Below are 21016 nucleotides of genomic sequence, written 5' to 3' on the forward strand. Positions count from 1 at the left end.
GGTTATGGGATTTACAGAGTTCTAGGAAGTAGATCAGGGCCAAGATTCAGATCCCAACCTTCTAATTCCAAATATTTTGCCCTTTCCCTTTGAATTGCATGTCATTTTAAACTTTATAAATAAATATAAAATTATGGAAAAGCCAATACACTCTTTGTGGAGTTGTGGACTGGTCTAACTAGTCTTTCTAGCAATCTGGAATTATTCTAAGAAAGTGACTAACATGTTTATGCTCTTTATGTCATAGATATTACTGTTAGGCATATTTCCAAAGAAGGTCAAAGACAGAAAGTCCTACATACAACAAAATGTATGTACTTTCTGTAGTAAGAAAGAGTTGGAAACAAAGTGGCTATCATTGTTTTGTGGTGGGCTGAACAAATTGTGGAAGATGAATATAATGGAATCTTACTGTACCACAAGAAACAATGAATGTGAAAAAGGCATAGGCCTTTCTCTAGTGCAGAGTGGGGAGGGAGGGAGACAGTACAGAACTTAAAATGTAACAAAAAATAAATTTAATTTAATTTAAAAAAAAAGAAAGCATAGGAAGACATATATAAATTGAAGTAAGCAGAACCAAGAAAATAATGTACTAAAAGACTGTATCAGTGTAAATGGAAAGAACAAAAGACAAAAAACCAAGCAAAAAAAAGCTGTATAATTATAATGGTCAAACTTGGCTCCATGAGACAGCATCTCTCTCCCTTCGTTGTAGAGGCAGGCAGGGCATATGAGTGTGGAACAATGAATATACCGTTGGGGCTGAGCTGATACATTAGAACTGTTTCTTTTTCTCTCTTTTTTGTTCTTTGTTAAAGGGTATAGCTAATCAGATGATGAAGGAGGAGAGATATGTATGGAAATGAAGGTGATGTAAAAACAAAAATTATCTACATAAACTTTCAAACAAAGACTATAGATTTGTTGACAACAGGAATCATTGCACAAGAAAGAGTTTAAAAAATTCAGAATTTAAAGTTCTAAAACAAAATAGTTTTTGCAAGATCCTGAAGGAAGAAATCCCTCCCTTTCTCAACCAAAGAATAGAAAATCCCTAATTCTCCTTCTTACCACTCGTGGAAATCAGGTTGCTAATATTGAAGTTCCGTTTCGGGCTGCCTGGTTGCAAAAGGCTGTTCAGTTGACTTTGAGATCCACAACCAAAAGATACCACTTGGCCAGTGGTACAAGCATATGCAAGAGTGTGACGACTGTTGGAGAAATAACACATTATAAATTAAATTATATGACCTGCTTTTATTCTAAAGTAAGAAAAAGATCATATCTTTGAAAGCAACCCAGTCCCTGAATTTTCCCATACATTTCAGTAGCCCAGATCACTGGTGCCTCTGCCCAAGGCATCTGGCCCACCCAAGCCCACCTTGATTACTTAATTAGCTTATAAAACAATTTATAAGTTCCTACAGTGTTCATTGGACTGTGCTAGGCACAAGAGGTACAAAGATGAAAAATACCATGTCTTCAACCTTACTATTGTTATTAACTTCAAAGATAGATGACCTCTGAGCTATCAGGTTTCCCATGAAATCAAGTCTAAAATATTTTTACATTAGCTCTCATAGGTACAGTGCATTTTACTAGGTGTTGTGTGGTGCATTAAAGATGGCCCATTTAAGACAAATGATTGAACTGGGTGGATAATGAATAAATTTTCCCTTAGAATTAGGTCTTGCAAAATTTTATTTTATTTTTACCTAGCAATTATTTATAGTTTGAATTACACTAGTCTAACACCTGTTTCATTAGGCTCTCCCAAGAGACTACAGATACTATTACTGTATCTTTCAGAGCCAATTTTAGCTGACAGTCTGGAGAGACTATTTATAGAATGATTCCTGAAGAGAAGCTAAAGATTTTTTTCTTAACATTGCTGGAGAGAAGCTGGGAAAAGACAGAAATAAAGAGGATAGAATAATTATCTCTATTGATGGAAATGGCTTAACCTTGCAAATACAAAAAAAAGAGCCTTCTTACAAAGTATTGTAATGAACTTTTAGTTTCATAAACTGCATGGTGTGGAACTTTGTTCTCAGAAGTGAAACCATTTACTGCTATAGGGACGGTTTGAGATAACTCTGGTGGTGATAATCCTCACAGCTAAAATATTGTAAATAATTATCTGTCTTTATTATTGATTTTGTTATTAATTAATAATTCATTCATTCATTACTAACTGATAATTAGTTAATTCATTATTGAATTGCATGTTTAGTAACCATAATGTTTGTTTGATCCTAGGAGATTGCGGGATTAGATATAGAGAGATGGGTAATGACTATTAGAAAAAAGTTTCTTCAATATTAAGTAAATAACACTTGGTGAATTTGTGGGGACTCTTGTCTTAATGGATTAAGAGATACGTTAAAATTTTATGAACTGAGCAAACGCACAGACATGTCCCTGAATTACTCTATAGAGTTCAGGATGATAAAACAAAATGTAGAAACAGTGAGTCAAATCCCAGCCTAGAGTTAGCCCTGCTATAGCAGCCTCTGTAAAGGAGCCCTGGGTTATTTTGCTCTTGTCTTGGCTCCCAGATGGATCGTAAGCCTTCAGAACAGACATTCACTCATTTGACTTCTTTTTTATTCCCAGAGTAAATTTTCAAAAAAAATGCATTAATTAAATTTAAAAGACAAAAAAAAATTTGTCAGGTGCCTATTATGGTTGAGATGCTTAAGATAAAAAGATTAAAAACAAACCAGTCCCTCCCTTTAAGTAGTTTATATTCTACTGGGGCAAGTTATTTAGACAGGGATTTACAGATGATTTCATCGGTTCTGAGAACTACTACAAGTTGAAACTCTCTCTACCAATGCAAGTTGGCACGTTCTCTGTGACTTATTATCTTAGAGAGTTGTCTAAATGCCCAGAGCACATAAATAAATATGAGATAATTGGAGGAGGGGAAAAGCACAACTTGGGGGCATCAGGAAAGGCAGTTGGTTATTCTAAGCAATGGAGATGGGGAACACAGGAATGAGTTATGCCTGTGCAAATTGGAGTGTCAAGTTCAAGGGCAGTTTGGTTGAAACACAGAGTATGTGACTACGGAGGAAGTCTGGAAAGGCAGATGAGAGCCAGATTTTGAAGAACTTTAAGTACTAGCTTGAGAAGTTTACATTTTATCCCGTAGGTAATAGGGAATCACTGAAAATTTTTTAGCTGAGCTTTGACTTGGGCAGATTATTTTTACAACTGTTTGGATAATGTTGTCGTTTGGTTCAGAGGACCAATGACAACAACAGGGTGATGTCTTGACTTGCAAGTGAACTGGATTTAATTGAGGCAGACATGTGCAAGGTCATTAGCCTCACTATCTCCTCCAGAGTCATCAGAGTCTAGTAGTGGCAAGACTTAGGTCAAGACAACGGGCGATGGTCCCTGGATAATGAATTAGAGAGAAGAGAGAATAGAAACCAGGAGTCTAATTAAGGGCTTATTGTAATAGTTCAGGCGGACTTGATCAGGGCTTGCATTAGAAACGTGGCTGCACAAGTGGAAAGAAAAGGAGGGATAGGAGAAATGTGGACATGCCAACACGACTTGGCAACTGACAGGAAATGAGAGGTAAGGAAGAATTAAGGTTGAATGCTTAAGTGAAGAGAAAGCAAAAATGGCATGAACTATGCCATTAAGTGACAAATTAAGACCAATTTGCACTAGTTGGAAAATGTGGCCAAACTGCATACGAAAAAATCAACTTGTCAAAAATGAAAACTTCCTTTAAAGAGTCATATACCACAGGCACAAAAACATTAAAATGCATTGATACTGATCATGTAAGAGTTTTTTCTGGATAACAAAATATCATGTTTGAAACTTTTAACCTTTGCCTATACTAAAGGAATACAGACTGTTACCTTCCACAGGCTATTTGAGAAAACAGATGAGCTGAATCCACAATCTGAGGACCCTTCTCCTTAGAAACCTGTTTACATCCCAGTTGTCCGGAGTTATTGCTTCCAAATGTGAACACTTTACCATCCTGTAAGGAGCAGATCAACTTTTGATTAGTAATAGGAAATGAAAAATTAAAGAGTATAGTTCCAAGTAATGGTAGATTTTGTGTATTGAACATGCAAAATCCTGGTGAATGCCTAGATAGCTAGCTCAAGAGTAGTGCCAACATTTCTCCATGTTTCATCAGATTGTTTTCCTAAAAATTAATTTCTCTTTAGAAGGCTTCACTGGTTAAAAAGGATACTTGTCACTGAAGGGGAATACTTCTTGCCTCTTGCCTTACACGTGTCTATCAGCTTTGTAAATTTTAAGAAATGCTTTTGAAATCCAATCATAATATAAAGGTTTTTTAAAAATAAATATTTGAAATTCCATAAGCAACCTTCAAACAGTATAATATATTCTCAATTTAAATGTAGAATCCATTTTCATTAGACTAGGTTGGCAAATTGGAGGAAGGGAGAAGAAGAAAGAAAAGCTGTCTCAGGACTGAGTCTCAAAAGCATGGGAATACTATTTGATGGTGGATGGAATCTGGATAAACCACGAAGGGGAAGCTGAATGGCCATTTTCCAAAATGCAATACGGATGGTTCCTGCTGAGATGTTGGTTGGGCCTCTAAGACGGAGATTAACAAATTGTGGCCCAGAAAAATGTAAAAACAATTCTTAGCTCATGTGCCCAATAAAATTAGGTAGTGTGGATTGCAGTTTGCTGACTCCCGCTCAAAAGTCCTTTTAAACCTTGGGATTCTTTGATGTTGTTGCTCCATTTGCACGTTAGGGCTTCATGTAAATGCAATAATGGATTGGTACTTCTACCAGTCCAAGCAGTGTTAGACTTGGAGTCTAGAGTACAGTGAGTTCAAATTATACCTCCACCGCTTACTGGATATACAAAATTGGACAAGTCACCTAGACCCTCTGGGTCTCAGTTTCTTCATTGGTAAAAAGAAATGAGAATAATAATAGTATCCACATTTGAAGGATTATTGAGAATCATAGGATCTTTCCCCTCAAATTCATTAAAAAATAAACAAACATTTATTTTCTCTTCCTTATGCTTCTCCTTCTCCCAACATTGGACAAAATTTAAAAAAAAACCACTCCAAACAATTATGTACAGAAAAAAAAAACAACTTCCCACACAATGTCCAGAAATATATGTCTACATCTTGTATCCATCACGTCTATGACAGAAGGTGGCTAGTAGGCTTCATTTTTGGCCCTCTGGGATCTCAGTTTGTTATTACATTGATGTTCAAAAATCTTTCAAATATTTCTTTATGATGTTGCCATTACATAATAATCATTCTCCTACTTCTGCTAATTTCACTCTATATCAGTTCATAGAGGTCTTCCCATGATTCCTTTAAAATTGTTGATTTCATCATTTGTTATGTAACAATTAAATTCCATTTCACTCCTATATGATAATTTGTTAAGCTATTCCTCAATAGATGCACACCTCCTTAGTTTCTAGTTCTTTAGAAGCCATCACAGAAATAGCTGTTATAAATATTTTTTGTACATACAGACCCTTTCCCTCTTTCTTTGATCTCTTTGGCTTTAGAGGAGTCAGAAGGTTGATCTCCTATAGGCCTAGTAGTGGTATCACAGATCAGAGGATATCCACAGTTTAATGATTTGAGGGCCATAGTTCCAAATCACTTTCCAGAATACATGGACCAATTCACAATTCCACAAACAGTGAATTAGAGTGCCTATTTTCCCCCAGCCTCTCCTTGTCATTGTTGCCAGTCTAGTGGGTTATGAAATAGAACCTCAGAGTTACTTTAATTTGCATTTTCCCAATTATTAGTGATCTGATATTTTATATGACTATTGATAACTCAGAATTCCTCCTTTGAGAATTACTTGTTCATATCTTTTGACAATTTATCTTTTAAGGAAAGTTGCTTGTTCTTATAAATTTGATTCAGTTACTTACATATCTTGAAAATAAGAAATTCATCAGAGACATTTGCTGCAGGCTCTCCCCTCCCTCCGTTCACTGTTTCCCTTCTAATTTTAATTGCATTGGTTTTGTTTGTACAAAAACTTTTTAATTTTATATAATTAAAATTGTTCATTTTATCTTTGGTGATTCTCTCTAATCCTTTTTTGGACATGACCTTTCTTCTATCCACTGATTTTCATGGTAATTTCTTTTCTTCTCTAAACTATTTTGAATTTATCTTTGTACATGGTGTGAGGTATTGGTCTAACCCTAGCTGCTGCCAAACTACTTCCCAATTTTCCCAGAAGCATTTGCCAAATCATGAGTCCTTAGCCCAGCAGCTGGGGTCCTTGGGTTTATTGAACAAGAAGCTACTGTGTTTGTTTGTTTCCATTTGCTGGGTAACTAATCTGTTGCATTGATGGACCTCTCTTTTTTAATCAGTACTAAATAAGTTCGATGATTACTTATTTGTAGCATAACTTGAGATATAGTACTGCTAAGCTCCCTTCTTTCCCACTTTTTTTCCAACTATTTCTCTTAAAATTCTTGATCTTTTATTTCTCCAGAAGAATTTTTCTAGCTCTATAAAGTAACATTTTAGTAGTCTTATTGGATTAGCACTAAATATGTGGATGAATGTAGTCACTATTTTTTTATTCTATCGGCTCAGCCTATCTATTAATAATTGCTATGTCTCCAGTAAATTAGATCTGTCTTTATTTCTCCAAAAAGTGTTTATAATTAGATTCATAAAATACCTAGGTGACTCTTGGAAGATATATTCCCAAGTATTTTAAACATTTTGCAGCCATTTTGAAGTAACTTTCTATTTTTATTTCTTCTGCTGAATTTTGTTGGTAATATATAGGAGTACTTAATGATTTATGTCAGTTTGTTTTATATTCTTCAACTCTGCTGAAGTCATTAATTATTTAAATTAATTTTTAGTTGAGACTTAAGAGTTTTTTAATGTAAATAATTACATCATATGCAAAAAGTTATAGTTACGCTTCCTCTTTGCCTATGCTTATTCTCTTGATTTCTATTTCTTGTCTTATTGCTATAGCCAGCATTCTGAGTGCTATGTTAAGTCATAAGATGATAATGATCATCTTTGCTCAATGGAAAAACCTATAACTGTTAACAATTACATATAATGTCAGATTTTGTTTTAGAAAGATATTTTTTACCATGATAGGGAAAAATCCATTTCTTCCTATGATTTCTAGGAAAATATAGAATAAAAAATGGTAGCATGTATGGGAATTTTGTCAAAACCCTTTTCCAGCATCTATTGATGCAATCATGTGGTTTTTACTTATGCTATTAACATGTTCTAATATATTTTTGTCTTCCATATACTATACCAACCCTGATATATTCCTGGTATAAATTTCATGTAGTGATAGTGTATAATCTCTCTAATATGTTGCTATAGCCTGTTTGCTAATATTTTATTTAAAATTTTTGTCTAAATATCTATTAAGGATATAAGCACACAGTGTTCTCTCTCTGCTTCATCTCTACCTGGTTTAGCAATTAAGACCACATTTCTATCACAGAAAGAGATTGTAAAGGTCTCTTCTTCTATTTTGTAAACTGTTTCTATAATATTGAAATTTCCTCAAATTTTTTCTTTGTGAGTTCATTTATGGTTTGATAAATTCATTTTTGCAATTATAATAACAGCAGCTAGCATTCATGTAGTACTTTAAGGTTTTGTGTCATTTAAATGATCATTTCTTATATTGCTAATCTGAGTATTTTATATTTTTGTAAGAACTTATCCATTTTCTTTAAGTTACCATTGTTGTTAACACATAATTGGGCAAACTGTTCCTATTATTGCCTTTATTTCTTCTTCAATTGTAGTGAATTCTTTGTTTTAATTTTTGTTACGAATAGTTTGAGTTTCACCTCTCTGAAAAAATCATATTAGTTATTTATCTATTTCATTAGTTTCCCCCAGCATATAGTTTTATTTATGAATTCATTGGATTGTTTTTCTTTTAATTTTATTAATCTGTTCTTTGATTTTTTTTAGAATTTCTACTTTGTTGTTTCATTGAGAGGGTTGATTTGTTTTCTGTTTTTTTAAATTGTGTGCCCAACTCATTGATTTGTTCTTTCTCTTTTGTAAGCAAAAGAATTTGAAAATATAAATTTTCTCTGAGGACTACTTTAGCTGAATCCCATAAGTTCTACTATGTTACCTCATTACTGTAATTTTCCTTAATGAAATTTTCTGTTTCTAAGTTTTGTACTTTGATTCACCAGAATTAATTTAGTCACTAAATAATTTTAAATACTTTTTTCAATGAACCTTTATTAAATGTAGTTTTATTGCATTGTTTTCAGTAAATAATGTATTTAAAATTTCTACTTTTCTACATTTTGAGTGAGGTCTTCAATATATGGTCAATTTTTGTAAAGGTAACATAACCAGCTTAAAAATATACAAACTCTTTTCTACTCACATTTAGTAATCAACAGAAATCTATCACCTCTAATTTTCCAAAGTTCTAAGTTCTTTTAATTGATTAATTCTTTAACCTCTTTGTTATTTATCTTTTTGTTGGATTTGTCTAGGTCTAAAAGGAGTGTATTGAAGTCCCCCACTTTGACATAAGATCACTGAGTTTTAGAGCTGGAAGGAACTTTATAGATAATCAGCTAATCTAACTTCCTTGTTATAGCTGAGGAGATTATGGCCCAGAAAGGTTAAGTAACTTGTCTCTGGTCACACAGGTTATTCTCCTGGTAGCTGAACAGTGAATAGTACACTTATCTTTTGACTTCCAAACCATAATACTCTCCAGATATTTCTTCTCCTTCTCTTTTAAATACAATAATACTCAAGATACACACACACACACACACACACACACACATTTTGTTATATTTCTAAGAAGCTTAAGTTTGTTAGTACCTTGGTGAGGACAGCTGTATGTGCATCCCCACAGCTGATGTATGTCACATGAAGACTCTTCAGTTTACCAATAGAACAAGGTTTATAGATTTGCTCTATTGAAGGAAAGAAGAATTTTTATTATACACTTTTAAAAAGCCTTAGGTTTCATCTTTGTTGATAAGATCTTCAAGCAGGAGAAGAGAGGTGACATAGGAAAGAAAAAAATAGGCCATAAGCATCTCTGATTAGGACATCTGAAGCCTTGGATACAGTCAGGCTTCACACCCATCCAAAACTCAATTATTACTGACTTAAAAACAACCAAGAATTAGCTTTCGAACTAGGCTTCTCAAAGTTTATACAACATCAGTACAGTTAGAGTGCTATTAGAAAACAAACAAACGTACTCTATGAAATTTGGTAAAGTGTCCAACTTAGCTACTTGGGAAACTCTTTAAGGTTTTCAAAAGATTCTTGCGAGAATTGTATAATGGTCCATGAGGGTCAGATTTAACAATTACCCCATCCCACTTAAAGCAAGTGACACAATAATCAGTTGTTCACTAGGTATAATCAATCATAGGCCATAGGCTCAACAGAAAAGCATTTCATCAATTTAGATGGTGTTGAAAGTCACTGGATAAACTAAAGTGATATTACACAGGAAATCTGTTCAGATTAGTTAAGGGAAGTGATAATGTCTTGTGGAACTTTTATAAACGTAATGCATTAATTAAAATTAGGGATTTTAACATGTAGAAGCTTCCAGGCAAGACTCTCTGAGAAGGAATTGCTTGGGGCCAAGGACAGTGCCTTGGCCACAATGATCTAAGTCCTTGCCTCCCCATATCCTCCAGGTGGGAAGAGAATTTTATGAGCTTTGAAAAGTATTGTTGATTTCTAACCTTTGCATTGGCACCTGAGCAGCATCCTCAGCTGGAACAGCTGACAGCATTGTCTTCATTGAGAACCAAGGAGAGAATGGGTGAAATGAAATGCTTGGCACTACAAGGAGCCAAGCAGAAAAACTACACCAGCAAGAGGACTTTTAGAAGCTGTGAGTTATCTCCCTCTGTTACACACTCTAATCTTGAGCCTATTTTCTCTTTGATTCTAGTGGGAGAGTATATCACAAATTCATTTTTAGGTGGAGATGTTTCATTCTCCTGTCAACTAAAAAAATTAATCAAAAGAATTAATTACTTCAGTGAAGTTGTGAAATTAATAAATCATCAACATTCCTGAGGGAGTGGAGCCAAGATGGAAAACTAGTGGCAGCAACCCAGCCATCACTATCCTCCAAACAACTTTAAAATAACACTTCAAATTCCAGAGCAGCAGAGCCAACAAAGTTGAAAAGAGAAGTTTTTCCAGCCTAAGACAACTTAGGAAGTTGGCAGGAGAGATCTGTGACACTGAGGAAGGGGCCGGCCCACCTGGTTGCAGCGCCAATGGTGGACCTTTGAAGTGGCTGCAACTGCTGCAGAAGCAACTTCAGGAATTGTCATCTCAGTGATGGTAAGAAGGTCAGAAAGAGATTACATAAAATCCTTTGCTGGCAATGGGTACAACTGGCATTGACTGGTGACTCTATTGCCCATATGCAGTTCTGGGTAGCAGTTCCAGGACAGAGAGAAGCACTTGTGGTCAGTCATAAGGGAGCAGGGGTTTTGGTTGCAATTCCAGGACCAAAAGGAATGCTTGTGCTTGCAATTTCAGGGGACCAAGGACCATTCCTGAGTAAACAGCAGAGTGCAGACCAGGAGAGCAGTGAATACACTTCTTCTCAGATCCTAAGTAACTTTTTTTTTCCAAATAACACCTTGGAAACATAAAAAAACCAACTTTCAAACCCCAAAACCAGCTCTGAAAAGAGCAGCAGGAAAAATCCTGAAGTTTGGGATGGTGCCTCCTCACCCTCATTCCCTTTAACATAAAGTTCTAAGTCAAGAAATAGACTGGAAATAATGCAAGGAACTAAAACAATTCCAAAAGACTCATAATGGAAAATGCCATCCACATCCAGAGAAAGAATTATGGGGTCTGAATGCAGAGTAAAGCAGACTATTTTCTGTTTTTGTTTGTTTTGTTTTGTTTTCTTTCTCATGGCTTTTGCCATTTGTTATAATTCTTCTATACAACATGACTAATGTGAAAATATGTTTAATAAGAATGTATATGTAAAGTCTGTAAAGTATATATGTAAAGTATATGCAGGCTGTCTTGGGGAGAGAGGAGGGAGGAAGGGGAAGAAGATTTAAAACTTATGGAAGTGAATGTTGAAAACTAAAAATAAATAAACTAATACAAAAGCCACTTAATTAAAAAAGTAAAAAAAAAAGAAATAGACTGGAAAAATGAGCAAACAACAAAAAAGAACTTGACCATAAAAATCTGCTATAATGGCAGACAAGACTAAGCATAAATTCAAAAGAAGACAATGTGAAAATATATACAATCAAAGCCTTAAAGAAAAAGCCTAATTGGACAAAAGTCTAACAAGAATTCCTGTAGGAGTTAAAGAAAGAGATAAAAGGAATAGAAGAAAAATTGGGAAGAGAAATAAGAGTGATACAAGAAAATTATGAAAAGAGAATTAATACCTTGGTAAATAAGGTACACACAAAAATAATGAAGAAAATAACACCTTAAAAAAGAAATTGGGGGGGGCGGAGCCAAGATGGCGGCTGGTAAGCACGGACTAGAGTGAGCTCCGTACCCGAGTCCCTCCAAAAACCTATAAAAATGGCTCTGAACCAATTCTAGAACGGCAGAACCCACAGAACAGCAGAGGGAAGCAGGGCTCCAGCCCAGGACAGCCCGGATGGTCTCTGGGTGAGCTCTATTCCACACGGAGCTGGGAGCTGGGAGCTGGGAGCTGGGAACGGAGTGGAGCAGAGCCCAGCCTGAGCGGCGTGGACGATCCAGACCAGAAGCCGGGTGGAGGGGGCCCTAGCGCCCTGAATACGTGAGCAGTTACCAGACCCCTCGACCCACAAACACCAAAGACTGCGGAGAAGGTTAGTGGGAAAAGCTGCGGGAGTGGAAGGAGTTCGCGGTTCGGCTTCCAGCCCCGGGGGCAGCGGAGGTGGGGCAGCTACAGCTGTTGTTACTTCCGGCTCCAGGCCCACCTGGTGGGGGGAATTAAGTGGCGGATCACAGCAGGGGTGCACAGCCTGCTGAAGATCTGAGCCCAGTCTGGACTGGGGGTCCTTGGGGAAGGAGGAGTGCGGCTCTGACAGAGCTGGCACCTCCCCCCCAAACGTAGAACATAGAACTCTGTAATCTACAAGCAGTCATACCCCACTGAAAAACTCAAGGGTCAAGTTAGTTGGTTGGGAATATGGCCAGGACGCGAAAACGCGCCCAGATTCAGTCTCAGACTTTGGATTCTTTCTTTGGTGACAAAGAAGACCAAAACATACAGCCTAAAGAAGACAGCAAAGTCATAGAGCCTACAACCAAAGCCTCCAAGAAAAACATGAACTGGCCCCAGACCATAGAAGAACTCAAAAAGGATTTGGAAAAGCAAGTTAGAGAAGTAGAGGAAAAATTGGGAAGAGAAATAAGAAGGATGCGAGAAAACCATGAAAAACAAGTCAGTGACTTGCTAAAGGAGACCCAAAAAAATACTGAAAAATACACTGAAGAAAACAACAACTTACAAAATAGACTAACTCAAATGGCAAAAGAGCTCCAAAAAGCCAATGAGGAGAAGAATTCCTTGAAAGGCAGAATTAGCCAAATGGAAAAGGAGGTCCAAAAGACCACTGAAGAAAATACTACTTTAAAAATTAGATTGGAGCAAGTGGAAGCTAGTGACTTTATGAGAAATCAGGATATTATAAAACAGAACCAGAGGAATGAAAAAATGGAAGACAATGTCAAATATCTCCTTGGAAAAACCACTGACCTGGAAAATAGATCCAGGAGAGATAATTTAAAAATTATTGGACTACCTGAAAGCCATGATCAAAAAAAGAGCCTAGATACCATCTTTCAGGAAATTATCAAGGAGAACTGCCCTGATATTCTAGAGCCACAGGGCAAAATAGAAATTGAAAGAATCCATCGATCGCCTCCGCAAATAGATCCCAAAAAGAAATCTCCTAGGAATATTGTTGCCAAATTCCAGAGCTCCCAGATCAAGGAGAAAATACTGCAAGCAGCCAGAAAGAAACAATTTGAATATTGTGGAAACCCAATCAGAATAACCCAAGATCTGGCAGCTTCTACATTAAGAGATCGAAGGGCTTGGAATGCGATATTCCGGAGGTCAATGGAGCTAGGATTAAAACCTAGAATCACCTACCCAGCAAAACTGAGTATCATGTTCCAAGGCAAAATATGGACTTTCAAAAAAGAAATTGGCCTAATGGTAAAAGAGGCACAAGAATTCACTGAAGAAAAGAACTCCTTAAAAAGCAAAACTGGCCAAAGGGAAAAAAGGTACAAAAGCTCACTGAAGAAAATAATTCCTTAAAAATTAGAATTGGGCAAGTAGAAACTAATGATTCCATGAGACATCAAGAAATAATAAAACAAAGTCAAAAGAATGAAAAAAATAGAAGAAAAGTTTCTTCTATAACTGGACTTTCTATTGAAGAATCCTTTATAAAGCTCACCTCTCACCGTGAAAATACAATGTCTTATTGGAAAGATAAAATCTTTTATTACCTGGTACATTCTTGCCACTGAGGGCCAGCTGGCCTTCATTGTTCTTTCCCCAGCCATATGATGTACCAGAGAGAGAGAGGGCAAAGCTGTGATCCCCTCCTGCTGAAACCTGAGCCAGAGGAATGCCATTAAGAGATTTCACCCACTGTGGTCTGGATTGGGAGGGGAAATTTTCTCCTAGGCCCAGTTGACCGTGACTGTTCTTTCCCCATGAAAACACTTTACCATCTGCAAACACACACAGAAGAAATAGTTTCAAAATTTTGGGTTTCAGCTATACTGCAATAGTAAAATTTACTATGAAGCATCTCACAATGCTATAGACTTTTAAGAACATGACAGATAACAACTTGAGGGGTTGACTTAAATGGGGTAGAGTGAAGGAACAAGAAGACATAACTATCTATCATCTTTCCACTCTAAAATTGAGGAGATAGATTTTTTTTCCTTTTAGTGATGCAATGATTATTTTTATATGAATTTTTTTTGGATATAGGATTTCATTAGTATAGGGAACTTGCAGTATAGAAACATCCTCAACTGATGCAGCTTGACAACTCATTTGTAACTTATCCAGTCCTGAAGCTCTCAAAGCCTGGAACATTAAGAGGCTAAGTGGCATGAAATGGTTAAAAGTATCAGGGTAACTTGGATCTGGAATTCAAGGACCCAGGTTCAAATCCTACCTCTGACACTACCCATGCAACCTTGGCTCACTTAAGCTCTCTCAACCTGACTTTCTTCATATGTAAAATGAGGGATTTGACTAGACATTTTTTAAGGTCCATAACCCTCTCTTAGTACATATCATAGGCAGGACTTGGTTCCAGGACTTTCTGATTCCAAGACCAAGATCTTTTCCATTGGGATGAATCTTATGCCAAAAATTAGACTCATAAATCTACTCATGTGATTTATGATTCATAAGTCATAAATTTGATTTATAACACTTTGTAATATCTCGGAGAACTACCAATATTTTTCAGATTAAAAAAGTTAGTTGTGCCTAACGTCTCTTGATAGAATCTTTAGCTCATAATCTGTTATTGATTTGAATGGTTCTACTTGTTGCTTGTAAAATGCAACAATCCTCCTTTGAGGGGCTCATGGTGCAGTCATACTGTATCATCACTCTAGAGCTTTTCAGGTTATTAGGGAGTGGTTCATGATAGCCCAGCAAGAGGAATCAGAAACTTCTCTCTGGCCCTGAAAAGGTTGCCCTATGAAGAACTAAAGATGGACAAAATAGCCAGAGTTGATCATTTTCAGTCTTACTATAGAAGCAATAAAAAACAAATAGGGTTCTACAATGACTCAAAATACATGATCAAATGTAAGCATATTTTCCCTTCTTAAGCACTCTAGATATGACACTACCCCCCTGTAGTTTCCATATACTATCTATATTTCCCCCCTATAGAATATTCTCCCTCTATTGAATGCAAACTCCTTGAGGTGAATAACTATTTCATTTTTGTTTTTGTCTCTCCAATGACTAGCACTGTGCTTGGTATATAGTAGGTGCTTAATATATGTTCATTAATGCATTAGAAATGCCAGTTCAATAAACTGCAAAGTGGCTGCTTTTCCCCAATGTGTCCAAGGTCAGACCAAGCTTCTGACCCAATGCTAAAAGACATCTCACAGGACTGGCTGATATAACCAACTCACAAAGGAGACATACTAGTTAAGGTTAAACCATTAGCAGAATATTTCTTTTGGAAAACAAAATTGTGATGAAATCATGTTACTATAGTAAAGGGGGGAAATGAATATTTAACTATACATACTATAAGAAAAACACATTTCTGTTTAATGATAGCCTTGAGGTGGGAGAGGAAGAAAAAAAGAAAAAAAAAGAAATTTACATGATTACTTTATTATATTATATAACTTTATTATATTATAAATAGAATATATAACACATATTACATTACATGTTATATATAATATTATATAATAATATAGTATAACATAAATATATTATATAACTTAATTATATTAAATTTACATGATAACTTTATTATATACTTAAAAGGAATTGCAAGCTATACATAATAGATTTGCAGTTTCATGTGCAATCATCTTTTTTTTAATTCCATTATGTTATGGAAATGCTTGTTTTATTTCATATATTAAAAATAAAATAATAAATAAAAATTAGTAAGTAAAATAAAAACAAAAATGGAATAGACCTTTTGAAGTTGGATAGTCACAACCTTCTTAATTTACTGAAAATAAATATCAACACAGTAATATATGTCAATTATCAGGTAAATTTTTTAAAAAGAAAGCATTTGTTACAAATTAATTACCATGAAAACAAAGCTTTTACCTTGTGCCAATGCTATGGAATGATAATATCCACAAGAAACTTGTATTATTTTGACACTGGAAAGATCCTGAATTTTCCTTTAATAAAAAAATTATGGGAAAAGTAGTTAAAACAGTTCATTAATGCAGCCCACTGGTTAAACAGTAAAATGAATCCATACGGTAGCAATGTCCCAAAAATGAATGTATTTTGCTATATGCTGAGTCCACCACATTTCCATCATGGGATATGATTAATCATAAGTCCTCAACCCAAGTTGGTCATTGCACTGATCAGAGTTCTTAAGTTTTTAAAAGTTGCTTTTCTTTACAGTATAGTTGTCCTTGTATAAATTGTTCTCCCAGTTCTGCTTACTTTACTGTCAGTTTACTCAACCCAGAATTATCTGAAATAGTCTCATCTTTTATAATGATGCAAAAATATTCCATTACATTCACATATCACAATCTGTTCGGCCATTCTCCAATTTTCTAAGATATAATCTAAAGCACTGCCTTCGATTTTTATTTCTCTTTCCTACTGCCCTCACGTCCCTCATCTTTTAATACCTCCTTTCAGGATCAGGAAGTTTGTTTTGCTTTAGTCTATAACTTCCCCAATATCATCTTAAAACTACCCTCCTGCTCAATTCATTGCATGTTTCCCTGTAGAGTCTGATACAGCTCTACACCAAAACTCTGTGTGTATGTTTGTTCATTTTGGATAAAAGGGAGGTTAATCTGATGCCAATTCCTCCTATCCTTTCATCTATATTTGTATAGTCTTCTCAAACACTTCAATTAATGGGAAATAGCAAGTTCTATGCCCTTCTTCCTCCTTTCTACATTGGTCTAATTTTCCTTTTGCCCTCCCTTCACTTTTCCTTCTTTAAATCCTCAAAACAGAACCAATTTACACCTTCCTAAAACCTTGGTTTTTCTTATTCAACTCCCATGATGCTCTTTAAAGATATTAAGGTTCTGAAGAGACACTTATTTTCTTCCCTATTAACATGTTAGCACTACATCATCACACAACCCCCTTCCAATTGCTTAAATAAATTTAACTTTTTAGGTTTCTCTGGATGCTCGTGCTCATATTTCAAGGTTTCTATTTATCTCTTGCCTTTTCATCAGAAATGTCTGAAGGTCTTTTTCCCCCTCTGAAGGTATTATTGGCTGTAGGCTTCACTCCATTGCCTTTTGGTATACTGTATTCTTTGATCTTCTCTAGGGCATTGTGGGAGTTGAATAAGAAAAACCAAGGTTTTGGGAGAGTGTGGATTGGTTCTCTTCTGAGGGTTTTTAAGTGTTTTTTGGTTATCTTTTTTGACACAGGGATACCCTAGTTTTCCCAGGCTGGACATGCAATGGCCCACTCACAGCCCAGGCCCACCAAGAAGCAACACAGTAGTTGTAACCACCTGTTTCTAACATGGGCTGGTTTGCCCCTCCCGGGGCAGTCTAATACTCTGCACCCTCTCCCCACCCCCAACACTGACTCCTGAAAGATCGCCCTATTGGTAATTGACTTAGTGTTGACACTTGATCTTGACCACTTTGGCCAGCTGCAGCTCATGATTTTGTAGTTACAACAGCTTCATTCTCCTCACCCTCCTAGGAGCAGAGATTAAAGGTATGTACGACCACGGCTAGCCTCCCCTCTGCCTTTTAATGGCCTCTGTCTTCCCAGGTTATGTTCCTCCCCTCCCCGCTGATGTTTAAGGTTCAGAATACTGGATCTTCAGGGTGCTTTCTAGCATCTCAGGACAGAGAAACCCCAGGAGATGAATCTGGGAGCTTCTGTATCTAGTTTCTCCAAGTGCCAAGTCTCACAAAATGTTTCATGTTTTGATATTTTAGAGATCACCTTCCTGGGAAAGTATAATAGTGGCTACAAGTTGTTTATCTCTGTTATCATGTGTTTTGAGTCTTCTGTGTTTTAAGAATTTTTTGTATGCAGAGGAAATAAATAGCTTTCCTTTACCTGATCTATAATGTATATTGAGTACCTTTCTATTCCTTTTCAGGGAGACCTGGAGTATAAAGTAAACCTAGGCTTTCCATGACTTTCCCTTGAGCTTCGAGATAGGAGCCTAAAGAGTCAGAGAGTAAGAAAAAAAAAGAGCCTGACCCTTCTATTTAGAAGCCAGACTCCCCAGGACTGAACCCAGTCCATATACATGTATTCAAGAGTTAGGGGGCAACCTGAAGAGGGAGAGGGGATGTGCTTAAGGTCCCAATGCGGAAGCAGTGGTTTTGGGTTGTTACAGATAGCCTACACTTTGCTTTGCACTTGCCACTCAATATTAACATTGACATTCCTTGAATAACTAGGAGGTCCTTTCCTTCCTAGTATTAAAATTTGCCTTAGAAAATTAATGAAGCAGATAATTTAGGTACAATTGGACACTGACTATTATTTCATTTATTCTCACAAATTATCCACGATGATATACACAGAAAATGGCGACAGGCTTACAACACACCCAAAGTCACAAAGAGAATACTCACTTTGGTAGAAAACTTTGTTTCTTAAGTTTACGAATGCCCAACTGTCCTTCAGAATCAGATCCCCATGAGAAGACCTCTCCTGTTTTGCAAACGGCCAAGGAGTGCTCTTTTCCACAGCTGACCAAAACAACTGCCTGAGTTTCCAGTGCCTGTATTTGTGCTTTAGGGAGTGGAGGGAGGAAGCCACAAATTTATTCAATCTAACCACAGGTACATTTCATTCATGACCATTGAAAGACTTTTTAAATGCACTCAAGGCAACAAAGAAAGTTCAGAAGGAAACCCAGTCAAGCAGGACACTTTTAAAAGCATCATGGAAAATTATTGTTTGCTTTTTTTTTAAAAAAAAAAAGCAATGAAATGGAGATTCACAAATTCATATGCAATGCTCTTTTTGCAATATATATACATATGTGTATGTATACATACATATATGAAATCAAGTTTCTGGACAAAAAAAGAGAATTTGGTATTGGATTTGAAATGCTGTACCTCTCAGAATGACATCATTTAAAAAATATGAAGGAACTAGAAAACCATTCCATATTATCATCTTAACATAGTGCTAGCAAAGATCATCAGAATAAAATATGTAAAGGAAAGCATGCCTTAGTTCATGTTACTTGAAGATTAAGGTTAATTTTCTATGTTATACAAAATATTTGTAATGTACCTCACTGCTTGAGATCTGGCAATGGTGATGTATAATTCCATATTTCAAGGACATTGGTAAGTTCTTTGACCAATGCATACGGCAATGCATCTTTTTGGAGGGGGGAAGGCAGGGCAATTGTGGTTAAGTGACTTGCCCAAAGTCACACAGCTATTAAGTGTATCAAGAGTCTGAGGTCGGATTTGAACTCAGGTCCTCCTGACTCCAGGGCCGGTGCTTCGCCAAGTAGCTGCCCCTAGCAATGGATATTTTTGAGAGAACGGCTTTCCAGAGCTGCTTGGGCCAAAAAAAATCATTATCTGGTTGCCAACTATCAGGTTTTTAGCCAATACTGGATGCTTTTCCATTTTGGCAGAACCTGCTAAAGCTTGGGCTCTATTAATGTAATCTCCAAAATTTAGGGTTACTTCTACCCCATAATTAAGAGGACTACTTTAGTGGAAACAGAGGAGTGGTAAATGCATACTGCAAAAAAAGAATGAGCTCCCACTTCAGGAAGTTGATTAACGCTCTGGATTAAGCAGAATTTTATTTTGTGCCCTCCTCCCAAAAAGAAAGCTTTCCCTGGACGACTGCCTAGATTATGCTTCAGTCTTTTCCCCCATTACACTAACAATTTCTGGACCTTACGTGGTATAAAAGTACAATTTATTTAAGCATCCATTTCGCCTAGGTCATTCTCAACTTACAAAAAAAAGAGCCTGTATCAAATATGTAGTATCAATATCTGCAACACCCCCCCCATTTGTCTATTCACTTTCATCTTTTAAAAATTTTCACAAATAAATCCCTGCCCCATCCCCATAAAGTCATGTCTGGGGAAATTATTTGATGGTTGTGCTGTATTTGGAACTCTGCCCTCGATAATCGGGTTCCTCTTTGTAGACAGGAAGAGCTGTCTCAGGAAGGAAGATGATGACATCAGAAAAAAGAAAACGAAAGAACTCCTTCCCTGGTTTTGTTTCTCAGTTTCATTTCGCAGGACCTCGGGAAACTGAAACTAGCCTTACTCATCGATCGCAAAAAGGAGCTCAAAGAAGATGCAGCTGTGGCCAGGACGGAGATGGGGGAGGAACCCATCTCCACTAATCTTGCTTTGCGCCCTAGAGGATTCAGATCGCTCCTGAATTTATTTCTTCAAGCTCATCGTCATTAACTTTCTTTATTTTTTAATCTTTTTTATTCAATTTTCAACATTAATTTTTTGAAAGATTTTGAGTCCCAAAATTTTCTCCCTACTTTTCTCCTCTCTCCTTTTTCCCCCTCCCCAAGACGGCAACCAATCAGATATAGGTTATACACATCATTAACTTTCCATCAAAAATTTCTATCGCCCTAGATTCCCCTAAGGCTCCAAAACTTTTCCTAAGCCCGGGCTGTGCCACCCCAAAGCTTTTGCCATCCCCAGTTCCTGGCCCTTCTTACCTGGCCTCGTACATTTCTGGATGTTCTTCCTGCCCAGCTGCCCACAGACGTTGCTCCCGCAGGACCAGACGGTGCCGTCGGACAGCAGCAGCAGCGAGTGATGCTCCCCACAAGCTGCCTGCACTAAGCGCTCACTGCCTAGGCTGGCTCCCGGCCGGCATCTCACCAGCCCAGCCTTGTCCCTCTGCTCTGCCTCGATGCCCAGCTGGCCAAAGGAGTTGTCGCCCCAACAGTAGTACATCCTGCCCCTGCCTCACAGGTCGCTGCCAAGCAAGGTGCTCCGCTACACACTCCGGCTTGTGGTAGAGTAGATGTTTGGCATCCCCAGCTCCGCCCCCTCAAGGCGGGGATAGTTTACTGATCGCTAGGAATTTTAGAGGCTTTCAAACCGCCTGCCAACCAGTGAGCTGAGAAGGAATGCCCCTGGGGACCACACCCTTCGCCCCTCCCTCACTAGCACCATCAAGTTAGCGTGGGTTCGTGGAAAAGAAGGGACTGGAAGGGTTAGTCAGGGAACTTGTGTCCCAGTTTCAGCCTTATCACTCATTTTGGGT

At 37.0% G+C, this 21016-nt stretch overlaps 1 protein-coding gene across 2 annotated transcripts in view; it reads right to left on the reverse strand.

Moving 5' to 3' along the window:
• Positions 1–20703, reverse strand: part of HERC6 (HECT and RLD domain containing E3 ubiquitin protein ligase family member 6) — a 56182-nt gene extending 35479 nt beyond the window's left edge. For both annotated transcript variants that reach the window (XM_036763738.1, XM_036763739.1), the window contains exons 1-7: positions 20463–20703; positions 18365–18524; positions 15873–15949; positions 13538–13765; positions 8879–8973; positions 3888–4012; positions 1075–1214 (exon numbers count right to left, since the gene is read on the reverse strand). In XM_036763738.1, coding sequence (XP_036619633.1) covers positions 1075–1214; positions 3888–4012; positions 8879–8973; positions 13538–13765; positions 15873–15949; positions 18365–18524; positions 20463–20703 — 1066 coding nt within the window. The remainder of the gene's footprint in view (positions 1–1074; positions 1215–3887; positions 4013–8878; positions 8974–13537; positions 13766–15872; positions 15950–18364; positions 18525–20462) is intronic.
• Positions 20704–21016: the final 313 nt, after the last annotated feature.

Source organism: Trichosurus vulpecula, chromosome 6, assembly GCF_011100635.1.
Source record: "Trichosurus vulpecula isolate mTriVul1 chromosome 6, mTriVul1.pri, whole genome shotgun sequence".
NCBI lineage: Eukaryota > Metazoa > Chordata > Mammalia > Diprotodontia > Phalangeridae > Trichosurus > Trichosurus vulpecula.